Source organism: Megachile rotundata, chromosome 4 (assembly GCF_050947335.1).
Source record: "Megachile rotundata isolate GNS110a chromosome 4, iyMegRotu1, whole genome shotgun sequence".
NCBI lineage: Eukaryota > Metazoa > Arthropoda > Insecta > Hymenoptera > Megachilidae > Megachile > Megachile rotundata.
In genome coordinates, this window is record NC_134986.1 from 4251852 (window position 1) to 4272832 (window position 20981).

Below are 20981 nucleotides of genomic sequence, written 5' to 3' on the forward strand. Positions count from 1 at the left end.
CATTTATTTTAGTATTTAAGTAATTTTACTTTATTGCTTTCTGTTAATACATTTATTTAATTTTTAATATCCCGACTTTCTGTAACATCATACTTCCCCATTAATTTTAATATTTTAGTAATTTTACTTTATTATTTTCTGTTAATACATTTATTTAATTTTTAATATCTCAATTTTCTGCATCAGCGTTCTTCTCCGTTCCATCATTTATTTTAATAGACATAGTATTAATAACGTTACTTTATTATTTTCGATAGTCGATTAACATCCAGAATAATCACAATAATTACAATTTTTCTTTATTACATTCTATAATTGATTTACTTAACTTTCAATATTTCTGTTCACTGAAATATCATTCTTCTCAATTTCAGTATGTACGTTATTTTAATAGCAATAGCAATAGTAACTTCACTTTATTACTTTCTACAGTCGATTTACTTGACCTTCAATATTTCAATTTTCTGTAATGTCATTTTTCTTCATTTCAGCATTTACATATTTTATTTTATAGCAATTTCATTTTATTTCCCACAGCTTATCCAAGATAAGGGTACCTGCAGTTGACCATATTTTAATAGTTGACCAGCTGTTAGAAAGCTTAACCCTTTGCACTTAATTTCTGTTCAGGTTTAATTTCCGTGGAATAAAAGAGCACATTACCATGTTTAAAGTATATAATATAAAGAGATAATACAAAAGATAATGAATATAAACTAATACAATAAAGTAAAGGAAAAACTATCTATGCTACTACCGCACATCCTCGTTCACTAACGGTCGCAACGGAAGTGGAAGGAACTGTAGAAAAATATGGCCAAAAATCGGCACGCGTCGAACTTACGAAACTAAAAAATCCCTATATTTACTCTATTGCCAATCTAATAACTAAATGGACGAACAATTTTCTTCAATTTCTTTTACCTGCTTCGTTAATTTACAAAATATATGAAGAAAGGAGTTCTCAATAAAATGTATTGCAACAGGGCGGAGTATGTGACAAATACATTTTTCTTTTATTTCAGGTAATAAATAAATGATAATATACATATTGAACCAGTCTATTTATCTGAATTATTTACAAGATCCAATAGAAATGTAATGTTGAGTTACACTCGACATAGGAGTTCAAAAGATTAATCCATTCGAGACGGCGATTTATTTCGAACACGGTCTCCAGAAGTGAATCTCTTTGTTTCTTCATATTATTTATTTTTAATAAAAAAAAACTAGTTTACTTAGAACATTTTTATTGCGAGGAGCGGATTGAACACCATCTGTGTAATATACGGTCTTACCTCGATGACTATTTTACTCAGAATAATTGATAATTGCACATTACTATTGCACACTTGATGTGCAACCTTATAGCCTAGGAAATCAATGTTTACACACGATGTCTCGAATGGGTTAATAAAAGGTATTTGTAAGTTGTGCAGCTCATAAGAGTGATAAAAGTTACCTTTAAATGCCACGATATCCGTCAGTTAATGTTTAAAACAGTTACATACGAAGCGGAGTGTGCTTACTAATAACGAACATCTAAATTCATTAATGTGAGTAATCTGCCGTTATATTTCTATTCTTATAACGTTTCTTTTAGGAATAGCTGTACGGTTCAGGTAAAAATGGTCATACGTTGTGAACATTGTCCAAATGAAGTATGTTTATTCTATAATAGTATAAGTCAGATACTAGCAAACTGAGCTTCAATTACTATTCCTTTCATTTTTAAGAGTGATCAGCTTCTGAAGTACTTGTCGAAGTTTTAAACATTCTTTACAAATATAATTGTATAACTTAACTTTTTGTAAACAATTGTCTTGTTATATAATTTAGAAAGCTTAAAATATGTCTTTGGACATTAAATCTCCCTATTTAGTGACAAAGCAAGCGGTTACTATTGTTCCTGTGGAAGATTTCTCTTAGCTCATAAACTACTGGTATCATTACTTAACTTTCAGTATTTTGGTGTTTTATAGAATTCTCTTTCTATCATTTAAATACATTATTTTTAAAGCAATAACAATAGCAATTTCACTTTATTACTTTGTATGATTAATTTACTTAATTTTTAATATTTCGGTTTTCTATAAAGTCACTTTGTCTTTATTTCATCATATGTGTACGTTACTGTAATAACAATTTTATTTGATTTCCTATAGCGTATTTGCTCAATATTCAATATTTTGGTGTTCTGCAGATTTATTCTTCTTCGTTCCATCCTTTCCATACATTATTTTGACAATAATAATAACAGTAACTTCGCTTTATCACTTTGTGCAGTTACTTTACTTACTGTTTAATATTTCGGTTTTCTATGTATAATGTCACTTTGTCTTTATTTCATCATATGTGTACGTTACTGTAATAACAATTTTATTTGATTTCCTATAGCGTATTTGCTCAATTTACACTATTTTGGTTTTCTGAAAAATTCTTCTTCTTCGTTCCATCCTTTCCATACATTATTTTGACAATAATAATAACAGTAACTTCGCTTTATCACTTTGTGCAGTTACTTTACTTACTGTTTAATATTTCGGTTTTCTATGTATAATGTCACTTTGTCTTTATTTCATCATATGTGTACGTTACTGTAATAGCAATTTTATTTTATTTCCTATAGCGTATTTACTCAATATTCACTATTTTAGTTTCCTGAAGAATTATTCTTTCTCGTTCCATCCTTTCCATACATTATTTTGACAATAATAATAACAGTAACTTCGCTTTATCACTTTGTGCAGTTACTTTACTTACTGTTTAATATTTCGGTTTTCTGTAAAGTCACTTTGTCTTCATTTCATCATATGTGTACGTTACTGTAATAGCAATTTTATTTTATATCCTATAGCATATTTACTCAATATTCAATATTTTGGTGTTCTGCAGAATCATTCTTCTTCGTTCCATCATTCATATGAAGTTCCATCGTTCCATCATTCATATATTATTTTAACAGTAATAATAATAGCAATTGATGGAAGTTTGTCTACATTCATAAATCGCGCGAGGTATAGGTTTAGAGCGGCCTACGTTCATACATTTTTTATTAATCGGAACGATGCTCAGGAGCATAATGCAAACGTCTCCCGCCGAAAACGTAGCGACATGCACTTGGTAATTATTACATCTTTACATTCATAAATGTATATTACAATAAACCAGTTACAGTGCTAACAGCAATTTATTTTTCATTACTTCGTACAGTTAATTTACTCAATTTTTTAATACCTAAATTTTCCATAATGTCGCTTTGTGTTCATTTCATCATACTCGATACTTTAATAGCAATAGTAATAGTAACTTCACCTTATTACTTCCTGTAATCGACGTACTTAACTCTCAATCTTTCGTTTTTCTGTATTATTCTTTTTCTTCATTTAATCATTAATGTCATTTTAATAATAACCGTAATTTTACTTGAATACTTCATTTATTATGAATGTCCGGTACTGCAGCTAATGAAATAATAAAAATACTAAGCATCAATCATAAAAATCTTCTTTCTGTACTTGGCAATTTACGACGAGTCATTATTTGTCGAGCAGTTTCTCCTTAATTACGAATCCCGGTTCAGACGGTAGGCGATTCCTAGAAGTAGCTCGAAAATTAGATCTCTGAAACGTCTTGAAATTATTGTCGAAATTCGGAAATTTGCGGACTTGGAAAGATTCAGTGTGCGTATATTTTGGAATTTGCAAATTTAAGAACTTTAGAATTTTTGTACTAGGGAACATTTCAAATAAATTTTTAAACTTTTGAGTTTTCAAGATTTTGAATTTTTGAATTTCTGAATTTGAGAGTTTGAGAATTTCAGGATTTTTGAATTTTGAGATTTTGAAATTTTTGTGTTGGTTTTGCGCAGTTTTATTATAAATTTATAGTGTGTGTTATACAATATGTCTTCTCGATCCGTGATGTATTAACAAAAGAATAGCGAACACATTAATTCGCAACATCTGATGAAATATCGCGATACTCCAACATTTTGAATTTTGGAATTTCTGAATTTCTGAATTTCTGAATTTTTAAGTTTTGAAATTTTTGAATTTTTGTATTGCTGAATTCCAAACTTTCAAACTTACATGATTTGAGAATATTTTAATTTTTGATATTCTAATTTTGACTTTTTAGAATTTTAGTACTTTCGAATTTGGAAATCTTTAAAAGTTTAAGTACTTGAAAATTAAGGAATACTTCAAAACATTTGTTACATAAAAGTTTTTATTAAATAAATGCAAAAATGCACGCATTAAGCACTTCAGACCATTTATTAAATAAAAGAGTTTTTATTAAACAAATCAGAGTAAAATAAAGAAAAATACAAGTATAAACATTAAACGTAAAAATGCGCACATTGAAATAGAATTAAAAACAGTCTAACGTAGAATTTGACGCTTTAGCATAGCAAAATAAACGAGAGCGGAGCACATAAACGTAAACTTTTATACCGTAATTCAACGTAGCAACATGTTTAAACTTTGAAATTTGGCAATTCAGAAATTTGGGAATGTGGAAACTTGCAGATACGAGGGTTTATGGATTTCGGCGTTACTTTGTGTCTGGTTTACGAGGGTATCTGCTGTAAAGCGAACAATATGGAGGGATAGAAGGTAAAAGAAGAGAAAGACCGCGAGGAAATTGCCCTTCTTGGCGAGATCCTTTTTCGACAAACCTGTCTGTCGACAAACCTGGCAGTTAGCCTCTGTATACCTGGCTCTTCTATAAAAGAGGTTTGTCTCCTCGCCAGGTAATAACCTTGCGTTCTTATGCTGCTATTTCAACCTATACGAATCTTTGAACACACGGTATACTGTAATAAATGAACACCAATCAATTTGCGATTATTACTCTATTTAATGAACTTTTGCTGATAAAGTTCTTGTATACGGGAATTATATTGTATTGTGATTTCTTGTATACCTGCTTTCCTTGGAACACTTAGAGATAGGAATATTATTGTTGCCTTTGGTTTTATATTTTGAAAGGTTGAATATTTGAGATTTTCTTATCTTTAAATTTAGCGATTTATAAGAGCTTGAAGTTCCAGTTTCACAGTTTACAGAGTATACAAATTTATAAATTTGTAGTATTTAATTTGAACATTTTCGAATATTGAAATTGATAGATTTGCAAAATTTAGAAATGTCGAAAATTACAGGGCTGCTACGTTAAGAAATTTAGAAAATTTAGAAAATTCACAAAATTTACCAAATTTTCAGAGTTCACAAAATTTACAAAATTTACGAAACTCATAGTTCTAAACTCATCAAATTTAAAAATCTTGAAATACTCAAATTTCTTCAATTCTTTAAACTATGAAATCTCCAAAATTTTAAACTCCTAAACAATTCTCTGAATCCTCGAATCTCAAAAATCGAAGATTTCTAAATACAATATCTCCACTTACAAACCCCTAATATCTAAATTCGAAAATTTATCAACAAAACAGAGAAGATAGTACCTTCAAAAACACCATGTAATACCTTTTATCTATACATCGTAACAAATCCAACAATGTTCGCCAGCGCACACGCCTGTTTTAATCGTGGCATTAAACGCGTAAAACGCTTCTCGTAAACCTTAAAGTTCACATTGAAATAGCGAAAGAAGTAGTTTTCTATATTCTTTTTATTTCCTACTGGGAGCATGTACTATTTTATTCCGGCACGGTTGAAACATTGTATCGGGAGAGGTAGTTAGATCCGAGCAACTCGTATGCCCACGAGTTTCTCGCTACGTCCTAGAAGGACTATCTAAGCGTGCATCTAAACATGCCAAGAAGCACGAAGGCGGAGCAGAAACGAAAGGCCAAAGATCGACAGTCCAGAGAAAACGAGCCTCTCGATCTCTTGGACCGGTCGTCAGCTCCGACTTTAACGTTCAAACAAACTACTCCTACTGCACACTACTATTTCGATACTTCGCTTAAATAAAACGTATTTACTTGCGCGTTTCACTCCATGAAACTACGAGGCATCGTCGCTCTTCCTTTCTAGATACTCGTATTTCGCAATTTACGAATTCTCTAATTTCTTACAATTCTTATTTACCGATTCAACATAATTTCAGAGGCCTAAAATATCACGTTTCTATTTTTAGGTCCCTGAATCTCCAAGGTTTTTATTCTCCATTTCCGAAATCAAGGAATTCAGTAATATTTACATTACCGTATTATCAAATTTTCGAATATGCAAAATTGTAAATTTTCAAATTCCAAATTTTTTAATCTGCAAATGCATGAATTTCTGTACTATTAAATTTTTCGGATACCAAATATCTCGATGTCACTGGATCCCAATATTTCTCGATCCAAATACCCCTTAATCCTAATATCACTAGATTCCAAATATCCCCAAATCTCAATATCTCTAGATCTCAAGTATCCCTAGGTCCTAATATCTCTAGATCTCAATATCCCTAGATTCCAATATTCTTAGATACCAAATGTCTTTAGATCCCGAATGTCCCTAGATCTCAAATAAAACCTAGGTCCCAAATATCCCAAGATCCCAATATCCCTAGATTGCAAATATCCTTAGATCCCAAATATCCCTGGACCCCAAATATCCCTAGACCCCAAATATCCTTAGACCCCAAATATCCCTAGATCCCAAATATCCCTAGATCCCAAATATCCTTAGATCCCAAATATGCTTAGATCCTAAATACCCCTACATCCCAAATATCCCTAAGTCCCAAATATCTCTAAATTCCAATATCCCCAGATACCAATATCTCTAGATCCTAATATCACTAGATTTCTGTATCCCTAAATCCAAATATCCCTAGATCCTTATATCACTAAATAGTCGTATCCCTATATACCCAATATTGCTAGATTCTAATATCCCCAGATCCTGATATCACTAGATTGCCATATCCCTATGCCTCAAAATATCCTTAGATCCAGAGTTCCCTATATTCGTTATATCCCTAAACCGTAATGCCCCTAGTTTTAGGAATCCCTATGTCTCAATGTCCCTGAATAAAAGTGTACAAATAATATTAATAATAGTGCAATTAGCAACAGCAACCGTTAATATTATAAGGAGGTGTTTTCAACTATCAAGGATTGGAATTAAATTAATACGTAGAAACGTGATATCATTAAACTGTGATTAATGTGTCGTACGATCGTTTTGCACGTGACGACAGGCATTGCTAATCAAGGAAATATCAATTCACGGTAAACTGCATCGTCGAAGAATATTTCTTGCGGTAAATAAAACGTGTTACGATCATTGTAACCACGTTATAAATTTATACCGTTTCTTAGCGATGCTTCAATTTAGAATCGGATACCTGACTCGAATTAACACGCGCATTCGTGCAAGATGCAGATTGAATTAGCGCGTTTTAATTATTACTAGAATCGTTAATGGAACACCACGGCGTATAAAATGAATTTTTAAAACGGAATCTCGTTACACGCGATACGACGTTTAGATAATACCTCTAATTCGAGAATGATTCATTATTTGCGGAGAAGAAGAACGTCTGTTATAATCGCTTCGATTAACAAAGAACGGTTAAATCTCTTTTTTGACATTCGCACAAAGAGGTGTCAGGACAATGGAAATTGCGAAAAGGCAACACAAAAGACCATTTGACGAATACATACGTCCGCGGAGAATACACGCACGGGTCTATACATGTATGTATATCAAGGCGAAAGGAGGCGTGAAGGCTTGGCGATTTACTAACATCAGGGCCATCTAACTGTTTTGTAGATCCATCCTACTTTTCTTTTAACGTTCACGAGGTGCTCAACTCGGATTATCAATTTGTTAACTGTTTGACCGAAAATCGTAAACACGCCGAAAAATAGCTAACATTCGAAATTTTAAGTGTAACTTCGCCGCTTGAAATATTAAGAAGGTGTGTCGGTTCAACTTTGTACACCGTTACGGAATTGTAAAGCTATACTCAATTATTTAGGCAGAGTGTGATGGGAAAGTTATGATAAGCAGATGAAGTGGAAAGTGTACTGGCTGAAATATCGAGATTCGTCGACCTTAAACTGACGATGAAAGATAAAATGCTCGAGGAACTTACGGGTAGTGGTGCGCACCGTGTGGGCAGTGGTATGATGTTAGACCCACGCACGTTTAGAAAATTAGAAATATTACATTGTCGAATTTAGCCATTTATATGGTTGGACGTTTGAACTTTGGAAACTAGAAATTTAGGTACAAAGATATTGTTAATGTTTAAATCTGGGATTTTTGAAATTGGGGGTTTGGAAATTGGATATTTGAGATTTTGGACATTGAAATTTGGGATTTGGAATTTTGGAAACTTGGGATTTGGAAATTTTGGAATTTGGGATTTGGAAATTCGGAATTTTGGAATTCGAGATTTTGGGAATGAAAATTTTGAAATTTGGGATTTTGGAATTTGGAGTTTTTGGAATTTGGGGTTTTTGGAATTGGGGTTTTTGGAATTTGGAGTTTTTGGAATATGTGGTTTTTGGAATTCAGGGTTTTTGGAATTGGGGTTTTGGAATTTGGGGTTTTTGGAATTTGGGGTTTTTGGAATTTGGGGTTTGGAATTTGATATGTTGGAAATTGGAATTTTGGAATTTTGGAAATTGGAATTTTGGTAATTGGAATTTTGGAAATTGAAATTTTGGAAATTGGAATTTTGGTAATTGGAATTTTGGAAATTGGAATTCTGAAAATTGGAATTTTGGAAATTGGAATTTTGGCATCTGGAATTTTGGAACTTGGAATTTTGAAGTTTGGGGTTTTGGAATTAGGGATTTTGGAATTTGTGGTTATCGAATTTAAGGTTTTGGAATTTGTAATTTTGTAAATTGAAATTCTGGTATTTAAAATTTAAAATTTGAAATTTAGGATTTGGAGTTTGATATTTCGAATTTTTTGAGATTTTTAATTTTTTAAATTTGTAAGTTTTGTAATTTTGGAATCCGGAATCTATAGTCTGAAATTAGAAATTAGGAAATTAGGAAATTTTGAAATTTAGAATGTATTTGTTAAGATTTGTCATCATCAAACTTACCTATGCACACGTTTAAAATTAAATAAACGAAACACAATTTAAATAGTTAATATACATATTAATACAATATTTATGGATAATACAATTATCCCATATAAAAACCATCCAGGATTTAAAGAAAAGCATACAAATAAATTTGGTTAATCTATTAAAAGAAACCATCTAATGATTGAAATGACTTGTTTGCCAGTTCCAAGGTTGAAAATAAAAATACTATCTAATGAAATTGTGAACTGCTTCGATGTGGCAGTGAACGTGGTAATCTAGAACATTTGAAGTTGTCGCACGATTGAAAATGAGGCTGGTATAGTATGCGTAGCAGACACATGGTCGAAAGAAGTCAGCATCAGGGCCGGTTAACTGTTAGGTGGAACCTCCCTCTACTCCAAGGAAACTCTTCGTTCTACTTTTTTTCTTCCCCTCCATTTCTGACCCTTCCTCTGGATCACAAGCGGTGCTCAGTTTCCCCGGCACAAAGGCTTCACAAAAATACACCCGGTTTTCTCGATCACGGTATAGTTTCATTGTTGTAACGGAGCGCGTTCGAAGCGGGAGATGAATGTTTTAGGATAACCAGGGAAAGTAATTTATTTTTATTATTTATTTGTGGGGAAGGGTCTTTTACGGAAAAAGATGTATGTTATAGGGGGAGATGATTATATAACAGTTTTATGGTCATTAGAGGAAGTAAAAATTTGTTTTTATGGATGTTTGGTAATTTGGTAGTTTGGGAGTTTGGATATTAGAGTACTTAGGATTTTAGAAATTTGCAATTTAGGAATTGGAATAGAGAGAATTGGAAATTTTTAAATTGTAGGATTTAGGGATTTCAAGATTTAATACGTAATTTAGAGGATTTGAATATTTGTGAATTTAAAAATTTTTTAGTTTTGTAATTTTGTAGTTGGGGTGTTTAGGTACTTTGAAATTTGGGAATTTGGGAATTTGGAAATTCGAAATTTGGAACTTCAGAAATTTGGAAATTTGCAAATTTAGAAGTTTAGGAATTTACGAATTTGGAAATTTGGAAATTTGGAAATTTGGAAATTTGGAAATTTGGAAATTTGGAAATTAGGAAATTTGGAAATTTAGGAGTTTAGGAGTTTAGGATTTTACGAATTTACGAATTTACGAATTTACGAATTTACGAATTTGGAAATTTGGAAATTTGGAAATTTGGAACTTTAGAAATTTGGAAATTTAGGAGTTTAGGATTTTACGAATTTACGAATTTGGAAATTTGGAAATTTGGAAATTTGGAACTTTAGAAATTTGGAAATTTGGAAATTTGGAAATTTAGGAGTTTAGGATTTTACGAATTTACGAATTTGGAAATTTGGAAATTTGGAAATTTGGAACTTTAGAAATTTGGAAATTTAGGAGTTTAGGAGTTTAGGAGTTTAGGAGTTTAGGAGTTTAGGAGTTTAGGAGTATCGGAGTTTCGGAATTTGGAAATTTGGGAATTTGAAAATTTAGAAATTCCATATTTTGAATTTTAGGATTAAACAATTTATACAAATTTTAGAATATATAAGTTTCGAAATTTAAACTCACAAAAATGTAGAAATCTGATGAATTTTGAAATATTACTCCTTTAATCAATTATTGAATATGTAGTTTCTCACCGTATAAATTTGTCATATCCTTCAAATTCTTATATCTAAATAAGGTTATTGGTATACATTGAATATACACGATGACTATCATATTTTAGAAGAAGATACTTATATTCATAATTTAAAAATTTCAGTATAAATTGAAATCGACCTTGTATGGGCTATTCACCAGGCCGTTTGGTGATCGACCGGCCGAAGGTCAACTATTTCGACATATGCAGGCGTTTCAAACACCTCTACCAGTATATCACCAGAAGAAACATACAAATTTTCCCAGACATCTGGAAAATGGAAAAATACGAAAATATTCTTTCCTTTCGTTAAAAATATTGCAAATTATTGTGCTTGTATTCGGTATATCTATTGATAAGCAAAATGTTAGTTTAGATACTCTCTCGTTAAACTTTATAATCACCAACGTGTGTTACATTGTCGTGTAGTTGCATCCATATAGATCATCTATGTGTATAAAAATGCAAGTTTGTTTGTACAAAATACATAGACTTCGATACCGTTTGACCAATCACGGTGAAAATTGGCACACATATGTATTTTTCCATGGAAAAGGTTTATAGGTACATAAAAAATGGGCGGGGCAAAAAGGGACGTGACAAATCAATAAAAATGAAATAGTTTGGTACATAATAATCATAGACAGACATAATTTGGTGGGTATGTACCTGAGGTGGTTGTCGATAATCCTACAGAAGATGGACTTTAAGTTAGTTTAATTACAGAGCGAATTCTTAATAAAAAAATGTATATCATCAACTTATACCAACATACACAATGAAATCTCATCAGTACAAGCTATCTTTCATTTTTCAACATCTTTCTACAACGAATTATAGATTCTAGGTTACGTACAGATAATCCATTTTTATATGTACGAAGGTCAATGAATATGCACAGGCAGGGCAACGTCTGCCGAATTTTGCTAGTACTTTAAAATATTTCATGATTTTTAATATACTTGATGATATACGTTGTTATTTTGTATTTTTATGAAATACTTTGTGAGTTCGTACATACTTTACGGTAACGAAGCTTGTTTTTATTTAATTAACACATTTGGAGTAACATCCGTTTATTTATTCTCGTTCGTGACCTACTTACATGTAATTCTAACACCTTTCTTTAATTTTTTTGAAAATTTTTATTACGGTAGAGAGGTATTTATTCCTAAAAGAATTGTCACGTGTTTCCTGTTGCATTCATCCTTGTTACTTCACACATTGTTTTTTTCTTATTCTTTTATTTTTTTTTTTTTTAACTTTTTGCTCCTTTCATTTTAAAAGTCATGCGTTACGTTACGAGTGTCGGTGCTTTCCGAGAATCCGTGGAAAACATGTCAAACTTTTCTTGGATAAAATAAATATAGACAAAAAAACATCGTAAATCAGTGCAGTCAAGTTTTCTTTATTTTACAATAAATTCCTTCGAGTGCAACGCTACTATTGCTAAACTTACGTAAACTTTATTTTCGTTCCTGGAATGTTTTCTGCGTATGCCTCCCTTTTCTCTGACCTCTAAGTTGTGACGAATCTTAAGTTTCAGAATCTCAATTAAGTTTCTTTTATACAAGTATTTAGCTTCTTAGATTTATAGTTTCATGTGTCTATTTACTGATTTAAAAGATTTGTAAATTCAACAAGTTCACAAGTTTTTAGATTCATAGATTTAGAAATTTACAATTTCACAGATTTAGAAATTTAAAAATTTACAATTTTACAAATTCATCAAATTTGCAAATCCACAAGTTTATAAATTTACAAATTTATTACAAATTAACAAGTTTACTATTTCACAAATTTATAATTTCACAAATTTACAAATTTGCAATTTCACAAGTTTATAATTTCACAAATTTACAAATTTATAAATACACAGATTTATAAATTCGCTATTTCAACAAATTCTCATATTCAGAAATTTTTGAGCTTGCAAGTATAAATTCTCAATTTCATAGATTCACATATTTGTAAATTCATAAATTCATAAATCCAGCAAATTTAAACAATTTAATCATTTCAACAAATTCATAAATACACATGTTTACAAACCCACAAACTCGGAAGTTTTAAAATTCACAAATTCAGATCTACCGATTCATCAATTTAACTATTTATAAATTCAACAAGTCGAGCAAGCCAACAAATCCAACAAATTCTACAAATCCAATAAATCTAACAAATTCTACAAATCCGATAAATTCAACAAATCCAAAATATTCAGCGAATTTAAAAATTCAAATTCCTTCATTTACCAATTTACTTATTTACAAATTCAACACATTCAACAAGTCCAAACAATTTAACGAATTTACAAATTCAATAATTCCAACAAATTCATTAAATTCACAACGTCAGATTCCCTATTTCACCAATTTACTTATTCACAAATGTATAAATTCAACAGATTCACAAATTGAGGTTCCTCAATTCACCACTTTATCTATTTCCAAATTCAACAAGTTCAACAATTCCAACAAGTCCAATAAGTCCAGTAAGTCGAATAAGTCTAACGAATCCAACAAATTCAATGAAGTCAACAAATTCAACGAATTCAACAAATTCAAAAATTCACAAATTTAGATACCCCAATTTATCAATTTATCCATTCAGAGATTTAAAAATCCCTTAAAATGTATAAAAAATAACTGCAAAATTCCTACAAATAAAATTATAGTGAGTATAACTAAGTAAAGTGAAAAAAAATACAATGTGTCATTATTCGGTGAAACGTGAAACTTGTAAAACGGTGATTTGACCGGTTTTAGTGTTAATCGGTCATGAATATGAGAGTGTACGTAGCGTAGTCTATCGACAAAACTAAAAGTGGCATTGGTAAGATCCTGTCCAATTTCCTGTTGCAGGTAATATCAAAATTCACGCGTCACTTCCGTCGCGGGCAGCAGTGGCGGTTGCCGGGGGAAAACGGCAGTTTATAAAAACCGGTAAGTGCATCGCTTAAGTTCATGAAGAATGCAAAACTGCTGGCGTTGCATGAATTCTGAGTATGTGTGCGAAACTTTAGCGGCAGGCCTGTGCACCATGCATATACGCAGGGAACGAAGCCAGCCAGAATAATCTGAGTTTATCGATCGACTCTTAGTTGCCAACTTGGCAACGGCAAACTCCCGGAATTACGAATGAAATATTCTACATAGCGAAACGGCTACCAAATCAACTCTGCTTTCCTACCTTTAATAACGAATTCCGTTTCCAAACCTTTTCCGTTTCAATTATTACTCAACTAATGATTCATCCTTGTATTAATAAGCAAAATTTCGAGCCGTTCTTTCGTTGCTGGCTTAATCACCTTTTATGTACGGTACGGTGATTCCTCTTTGCTCGAAAACCATTTTTTTTTTAGTTCCTTTTTTTATGTTGACTATGTGTTCGCTCTTATGAGTAATAGTTTTTTGTTGTTCAGGTGGAGGTCGTTTCTGGATTTTTTGTTTGTTTGCAATCTTTGTTGTAATCATGTTAATTTAACGAATTTGCTAATTATTTTGCAAATGTACAAATTTACGAATTCTCAATTTTACAAACTTGCGAATTATTTTTTAAATCTACAAATTGACGAATTCACAATTTTAAGAATTTACCAATTTACCAATCTACCGATTTTCAAATTTACCAATTTACCCATTTGCAAATTTATAAATTTGGGAATCTGGGTATTAATTAACTGGAATTTTTGAAATTCAAATGTAGAGATTTGAAATTTTATAAATTTAGGATGTAAACATTTTTTAATTTAATATTTTGAAAAATTTGGAAATTTGTAATTTTGGATGTTTGAAAATTTTGGTATTTGAAAATTTCAGGATTTGAAGGTTTAAAAATTTGGGAATTCATGCCTTGACAATTTTTGAAATTCGTATTAATATATAAATATTAATTCAGAAATATTTCAATGGAGAAATTTTGCATTATGAAAATGTAGAAATATAGTAACAAAGCAATAGAGCAATATTGCAATATAAAAATATATGAATATAGTAGTATAGCAATATAGCAATGAAGTAATGTATCAATAAAGAAGTGTATAGCAGTATAACGATATAGCGGTACAGTAAGAGAGCAATAGAGCAACACAGCAATATTTTATTAGAAATACAGAAATATTGAATTCTAGAAATGTAGTATTACAAAAATATATTAGTGTAAAAATATTGAAATGTAATAATACAGAAATATAGAAATATAGTAATCTAATAAAACAGCATAGCAATACAAAAATTTTCTAACACAGAAATGTAAAAATATAATAATATAACAATATAGTAACAGTATAGTGTAGTAGTATAATAACATGCTATAGCCACGTAACAATATAGCAGCGTAGTTACATTACAATATAGCGTTACATCAATTGAAATATGTACCAATATCGAACCACTAAAATACAAAACTGTTGAAACACAGAAAATATAAAGTTATCAAAGTACAAAATACAAAAGCATCAAATATAAAATTAATTTCATATATAAAAGTAATTTATTTTATATTTGGTAAAATTATATTTATTAAATATAGAAGTATCAAAATACAAAAATAGAGAAGTACCGGAATGCAATAACTATCAAGAAAATACAAAAATATACAAATATAAAAAAAGTGTAAAAATACAAAAGTACCAATAAAATCCAAAAATAAAAAAGCCTCAAAATCCAGAAATACAAAATACATTAATACTTGAGTTAAAACAAAGGCAGAAAAATATCTAAAATTCCCCGGTAGAATATTAAAAATAAAAGAATATGTAAAATACCCAAAATTATTCTACGATGACTCACAATTTTCGCTGTACTCGAAACAGAAATTTGAGAATCACTGATCGGAATAGCAGAAGTGCATCAATAGAGCCCATGAAAAGCAAAGGGGGTTCTGGGAAGGGTCGAAAGGGTTTGCACACCAGGCAAGTTTTTTTTATTATAATAGGATCGTACGACGGTCAAAATCGACCATCGCCATGGCCATTATTATATCAGGATGTAGAATCGTCGTTCGTACATTTTATAAGCTATGGATTTTCCAAACTCGCCTACGTTGCTTTCGTATTCTGTCGGCTCGCGATACGTAAACTCTGCAGGGAAATTTTGTGAAGGGCGACCAGGTCAGTAATGTTGATTTCAGGATTATACAGGGTGTGACGCACGATTTTTCGCCCACTTGCAGATTAAGTTTAACGCAAGTTTATGTTTAAGTTTTACCCTTTTCACTTCAAGATATTTTTGCTGATGACAGATAGCAATTTTTTTAGTTGTTTAAGTTTTGCGCAAGCCGATTTTGCCTATTCTTTTCTATTGTTCCTTCCTCTTACGTTGTAACCCTTAGACGATGAAAATGTGCGTTTGTACCAACGATACTTTTTCTTTTATATTATTCAACTAAGTATGGTTATGTATTCATTTCTATCTCATTTATATTAAACTTGAACACATTATATGTATTACACCCACTTACAGTGTAAGTTTAACACAAGTTTATGTTCAAGTTTTACCCTTTTCACTTCGAGGTATTTTTGCTGATGGCACACAGCAATTTTTAGGTGAAAAGTTTGATAAATTTTTCTGGAGTTATCTTTCTGTTATTCATTTTTTTTATTGTCTGTTTCATTGTATTTATACATTACATGTATAACACCCACTTACAGTGTAAGTTTAACACAAGTTTATGTTCAAGCTTCACCCTTTTCATTTCAAGGCATTTTTGCTGAGGATAGATAGCAATTTTTAGGTGGAAAGTTTGATAAATTCTTCTGAAGTTATCTTTCTGTTATTCATTTTTTTTATTGTCTGTTTCATTGTATTTATACATTACATGTATAACACCCACTTACAGTGTAAGTTTAACACAAGTTTATGTTCAAGCTTCACCCTTTTCATTTCAAGGCATTTTTGCTGAGGATAGATAGCAATTTTTAGGTGAAAAGTTTGATAAATTCTTCTGAAGTTATCTTTCTGTTATTAATTTTTTTTTTTATTGTCTGTTTCATTGCGTTTACACATTATATCTATAATACTGCAGATTAACCCTTTGATGTACTTTGACGTGCTTCACTCTTGACGCACTCATAGCTCCAATGTGACAAACCTTGCTAAAATTCTTAATTCGATTAAAATTAAGATTAATACTTCAACTTGAAAATTTAGGTGCAACTATAATTTGTATAGTCAAGGCTGTATATAAAATATATTTTAATTTTCCTTGATTTAATATTATAACTATGAGCCAGTTTTGACTGACGCATCTGGCAAATAAATTGTATGACAAGGGGTCAAGGTAAAAAATACCTATTCCAAATTGTTGTATTAAACAGAAGTGAGTGTGAGTCATCTTTCGAGTTCAAATGTTTTAATCATCAAATTTTTGAAATATGAGTTGCACTAGAGAATGCAACTTGCAGAGTACAATATCAATAAAAAAATTTGACACCTTTTCATGGGGAAATTGTATTCGGATTTTACAAATAGGAACACATGTTTTTTTACCGTATTGAACGTTGAGATGAGTTCTAAATATTGCATGATATTTTTATTAACATATTTCTTGATTTACAATAATAAATGCACAATATTTAGTTTTGATATGAGATTGAATATAACCACGTGACTAGGACATAAGAAGAATGCATTTAGACAGAAAAATGTGATTCTTTAACTTTAAACAATCATATTAGGGAATAACTCCAACTAATTTAAAATTAGCAAGAAGTTGTTTCAAAATTAGAAGGAATTTAAAAAATCTGAATAAATACCTTCTTAAAATCCCTGGTATTTTCACTGTTTTTTTTCCTCAAAATATTATATCTCAGGGGCGTTAGACTACAATTAAAATCGAAGAGAGTTTTGAATTTCTCGGTGAAAATCGTCATTTTTCGATTCTTTTCGTTTCCGAATATTTGAATATAAAAACTTAAATTTACTGAAATCAGCCGTGAAATATGTTAAAGCAATTTTTAAGGAATATTTCTATTTTTTTTTTTTTTTCAAATTAAAATAATGTGTAGCTTGTCTGAAACATTTTTGGCAGCTGGATCTTACATGTCGCAGTGTATTAGATATATTATTCTGATGGAGGGTGGTCGTAAAGAGTTAATCACATGTTCGAAATGCATTATGCCTTCAGTAACTATAATAACATATTGAAGTATTATAATGTGTTAGCAAAATATCGTGCAGCATATGTTTTGAATTTGTCTAAATATCCTCTATAATATAATAAAAAGAAAAATGTTTCCACTTGTAAAACCTTGGGTGAACTCAAGAAAACAGTTTTCAAAATTTCTCTAATCGATGTCTATTACACACTTTAAAATATGCGTTGTAAATTATTTTTGTCACATGATTGGAAGATGATGGAAAAACGTCTATTGCATACCTTACAATTTTCGTTGTAAATTAGTTTCGTTACATGGTTTAAAGACGGTGGAAAAACGTCTATTGCATACCTTCAAATTTTCGTTGTAAATTATTTATGTCAGATGGTTGAAAGACGATAGAAAAACGAGCGTCGCGGTAGAAATAACACCCTGTAGATAGCAAATCGGTTTCCGGTTATCAGGTACGTAGACTCCGTGTGTTCTTTCATGAAGCTCGATTAGGGAGAGCCAATCCAGGGGCGGCAGAATGAAATAAACGGGGGAAATTGTGAGGAAATCGATACGTGAAACTGCATTTTCCATTTCACAATGAGAGGCAAATGAACTGAGGAAGGTTTGTGTTCAAGAAAAGAAATGCAATGATTTGCATAGCACTGTGTCTTTCTTTTGTTAGGTTTATTTTAATCAGAATTATATTTCGTTGCTTAAAATTTCATTCTTGATACAGATTTTTTTTTAAAAACGATACTTTTGTATTTTCGTGGAAAAATTATTTAATTTTGATATAAAGTTGGTTTTCGTAAAATGGAAATCAATTTTGCACTGTTTGAAACAAGGAAGAAATTATTTTTGTAATCATTAATAAATTTAAAATAGCTAATTGGTAATAAATTATTTTTTTAACTGATAATTTATAGATATCAATTCTCTTTCATTTTATTTGATCCTTTTTACAAATATTGTGTTGAATTTAAAAATTATTCATTTATCCTAATTAATATTTCATTAAATCATAATTAAGATAAAAAAATATGTCATGTAAATTAAGAAATTATTTTTAATCAGTAATAAAATAATAACAATTAATTGAAGATAATAATTTACTTTTTCAATTGATAATTTATAGATATTAATTTTACTTTATTTTATCTTTTTCTATATTTAAAAATATTGTGTTGAATTTAAAAATTATTCAATAATTTGTTTTATTTAATATTTTATTAAATCATAATTTAAATTAAAAAGTATATATGAATTGAAAACAAAATATCTGATGGAATATAATTTAATAAAACCCTGAGATGAACCATAAAAAAAAATATTAAAAGAATTGTATTTGTTTTTATAGGAACGACACCTTTAACGTAGAATTTATATCTCAAGTTATTCATTTATAACTGTTAAAATAATTTTATTACGAAGTGTAAGTTATAATCTAAGAATCTTCCATACTAAAATAAAAATAGTACATTACGAGAAACGAGCATTACTGTAGGTAATTACAAAAAAAGTAGATTGCGGAACAGAATAAAAATAGAATTAATTAAAACTATAACTAATGTTTGTTAATTCGATGTAAATAATAAGCAACGGAAGTGAGTTTCGTAATTTGTATAGCGCGTTATCGGTGGTCAGCGCATGAAATTCGTATGAAAAAACGGAAGAAAATAAAATCAGCGAAAAAAAAATGGGAGAATAGATGAATTGCAATTGAATGCGCACTCTGAAATACAATAGGACATAGGTTAGTGCACAGTGATACTCATCTATGCATCGGAAACAGAATAATTGAAACGATAAAAATCCGATGATTTACTTCTTTTTCTGGTGAAAGTTCTTTGTAAAGCGTTAATTTTATTAAATGATATTATTAATTTCTATAGATAAAATTCGGGTAAAAATACTATTCATATATTTTTATGTTTAAACTTTTACTACTTTCTATATTTTAACAAGGTAATATTCTTACCATTAAAATCCTGTTCATTAAATTATTCATCTTTTATTATTAATACCTATATCTGTATAATTAAGGTTCTACTATTTTCTATACTTTAAAAAAAAGTAATATTCTGAATTAAAATTCTGCCTTAATGCTGTCTTATTATTAATACCTATACACTAATTATTATTACTATTAATATCTATTCACCTATTATTAAAATTCTATTTGTAATAAAATCTTTTTTCCACTATTATTAATACTTACACTTTATATCTAAAATACTCCATATTTTGCATCTGCATTACCTGACAATATATTTGTTATTACAATAACATAATTTTTACCACTTTATTCGTATATTACTATTTCATTTCTATAGCTATAACCAAATTTCGCTCGAGATATCTTAACCCACTCTAGATGAGACTCTTATCATAAGACAGTCCCTGGAAGCCGTATCTTATGCTTATACTGACAAATAAGATAAGTTACTACGATCGAAATTTTGAAATTCAACTGCGTTTTATTTTTTGACCAAGTAACACGTGCGTCGCCATTAGAACTTTTGAACGGTACTGTTCCCATTCGTTTAATATAATTTTCTTCTTCGTATCGAAGAAAGGAAACCCGTTGATAACTGTACATTATAGTCCCATAATTATCCGTCGATCACAGGTAAAGTCTTCGACCTGAAACATTTAAATATGAAAAGCAATGAATTTTACGATTGCTTCTAGTCTATTTACGATATATACTCGCGATTGCATCTTTTCTTCGAAAATCCTGCTTTCTACCTTCGACAGAATAATGAACAGGTATAGCATCGCATTACCGTTGATAAATTGGACATTTTATGAGACACGAACGGTTGAACGTGCGTACATATTTCGATAAACATGGAATTCAAAGGTGCATGACTCACGTCGTTATTGATAACGATAAAATATTAAGCTGTTGCATCGTCGAAGTTCGAAGGTGAAAGAAGCCTTAAGGGGCGTTCGGATGATAACGTGAAATCGCAGTAACAGTTAACGTTCGAAACAATATTAATTTTAATCCTACAAGAATAAAACTCTGTTACAATATTTTGTATTTGCGCGTGTAGGTGAGTGTGTTAGACTACCCTAGAAAAAATGGCGTAGGAGAAAGAAGTATCAATAATCATTAATATTCTTTACTCGATAATTTAGCAATCTAAAACTTATTTACAATTTTGAAATGTAAAATTATCATTTTTTCCAAGTTTGGTAATTTGAAATTTAATTATTTGAATATCT

At 30.2% G+C, this 20981-nt stretch overlaps 1 protein-coding gene across 3 annotated transcripts in view; it reads left to right on the plus strand.

The window, feature by feature from the left end:
• The window catches only part of LOC143264299 (uncharacterized), a 90226-nt gene that overhangs the window by 55051 nt on the left and 14194 nt on the right, over positions 1 to 20981 (plus strand). For all 3 annotated transcript variants that reach the window (XM_076530804.1, XM_076530803.1, XM_076530805.1), the window contains one exon: positions 13522 to 13602. In XM_076530804.1, coding sequence (XP_076386919.1) covers positions 13522 to 13602 — 81 coding nt within the window. The remainder of the gene's footprint in view (positions 1 to 13521; positions 13603 to 20981) is intronic.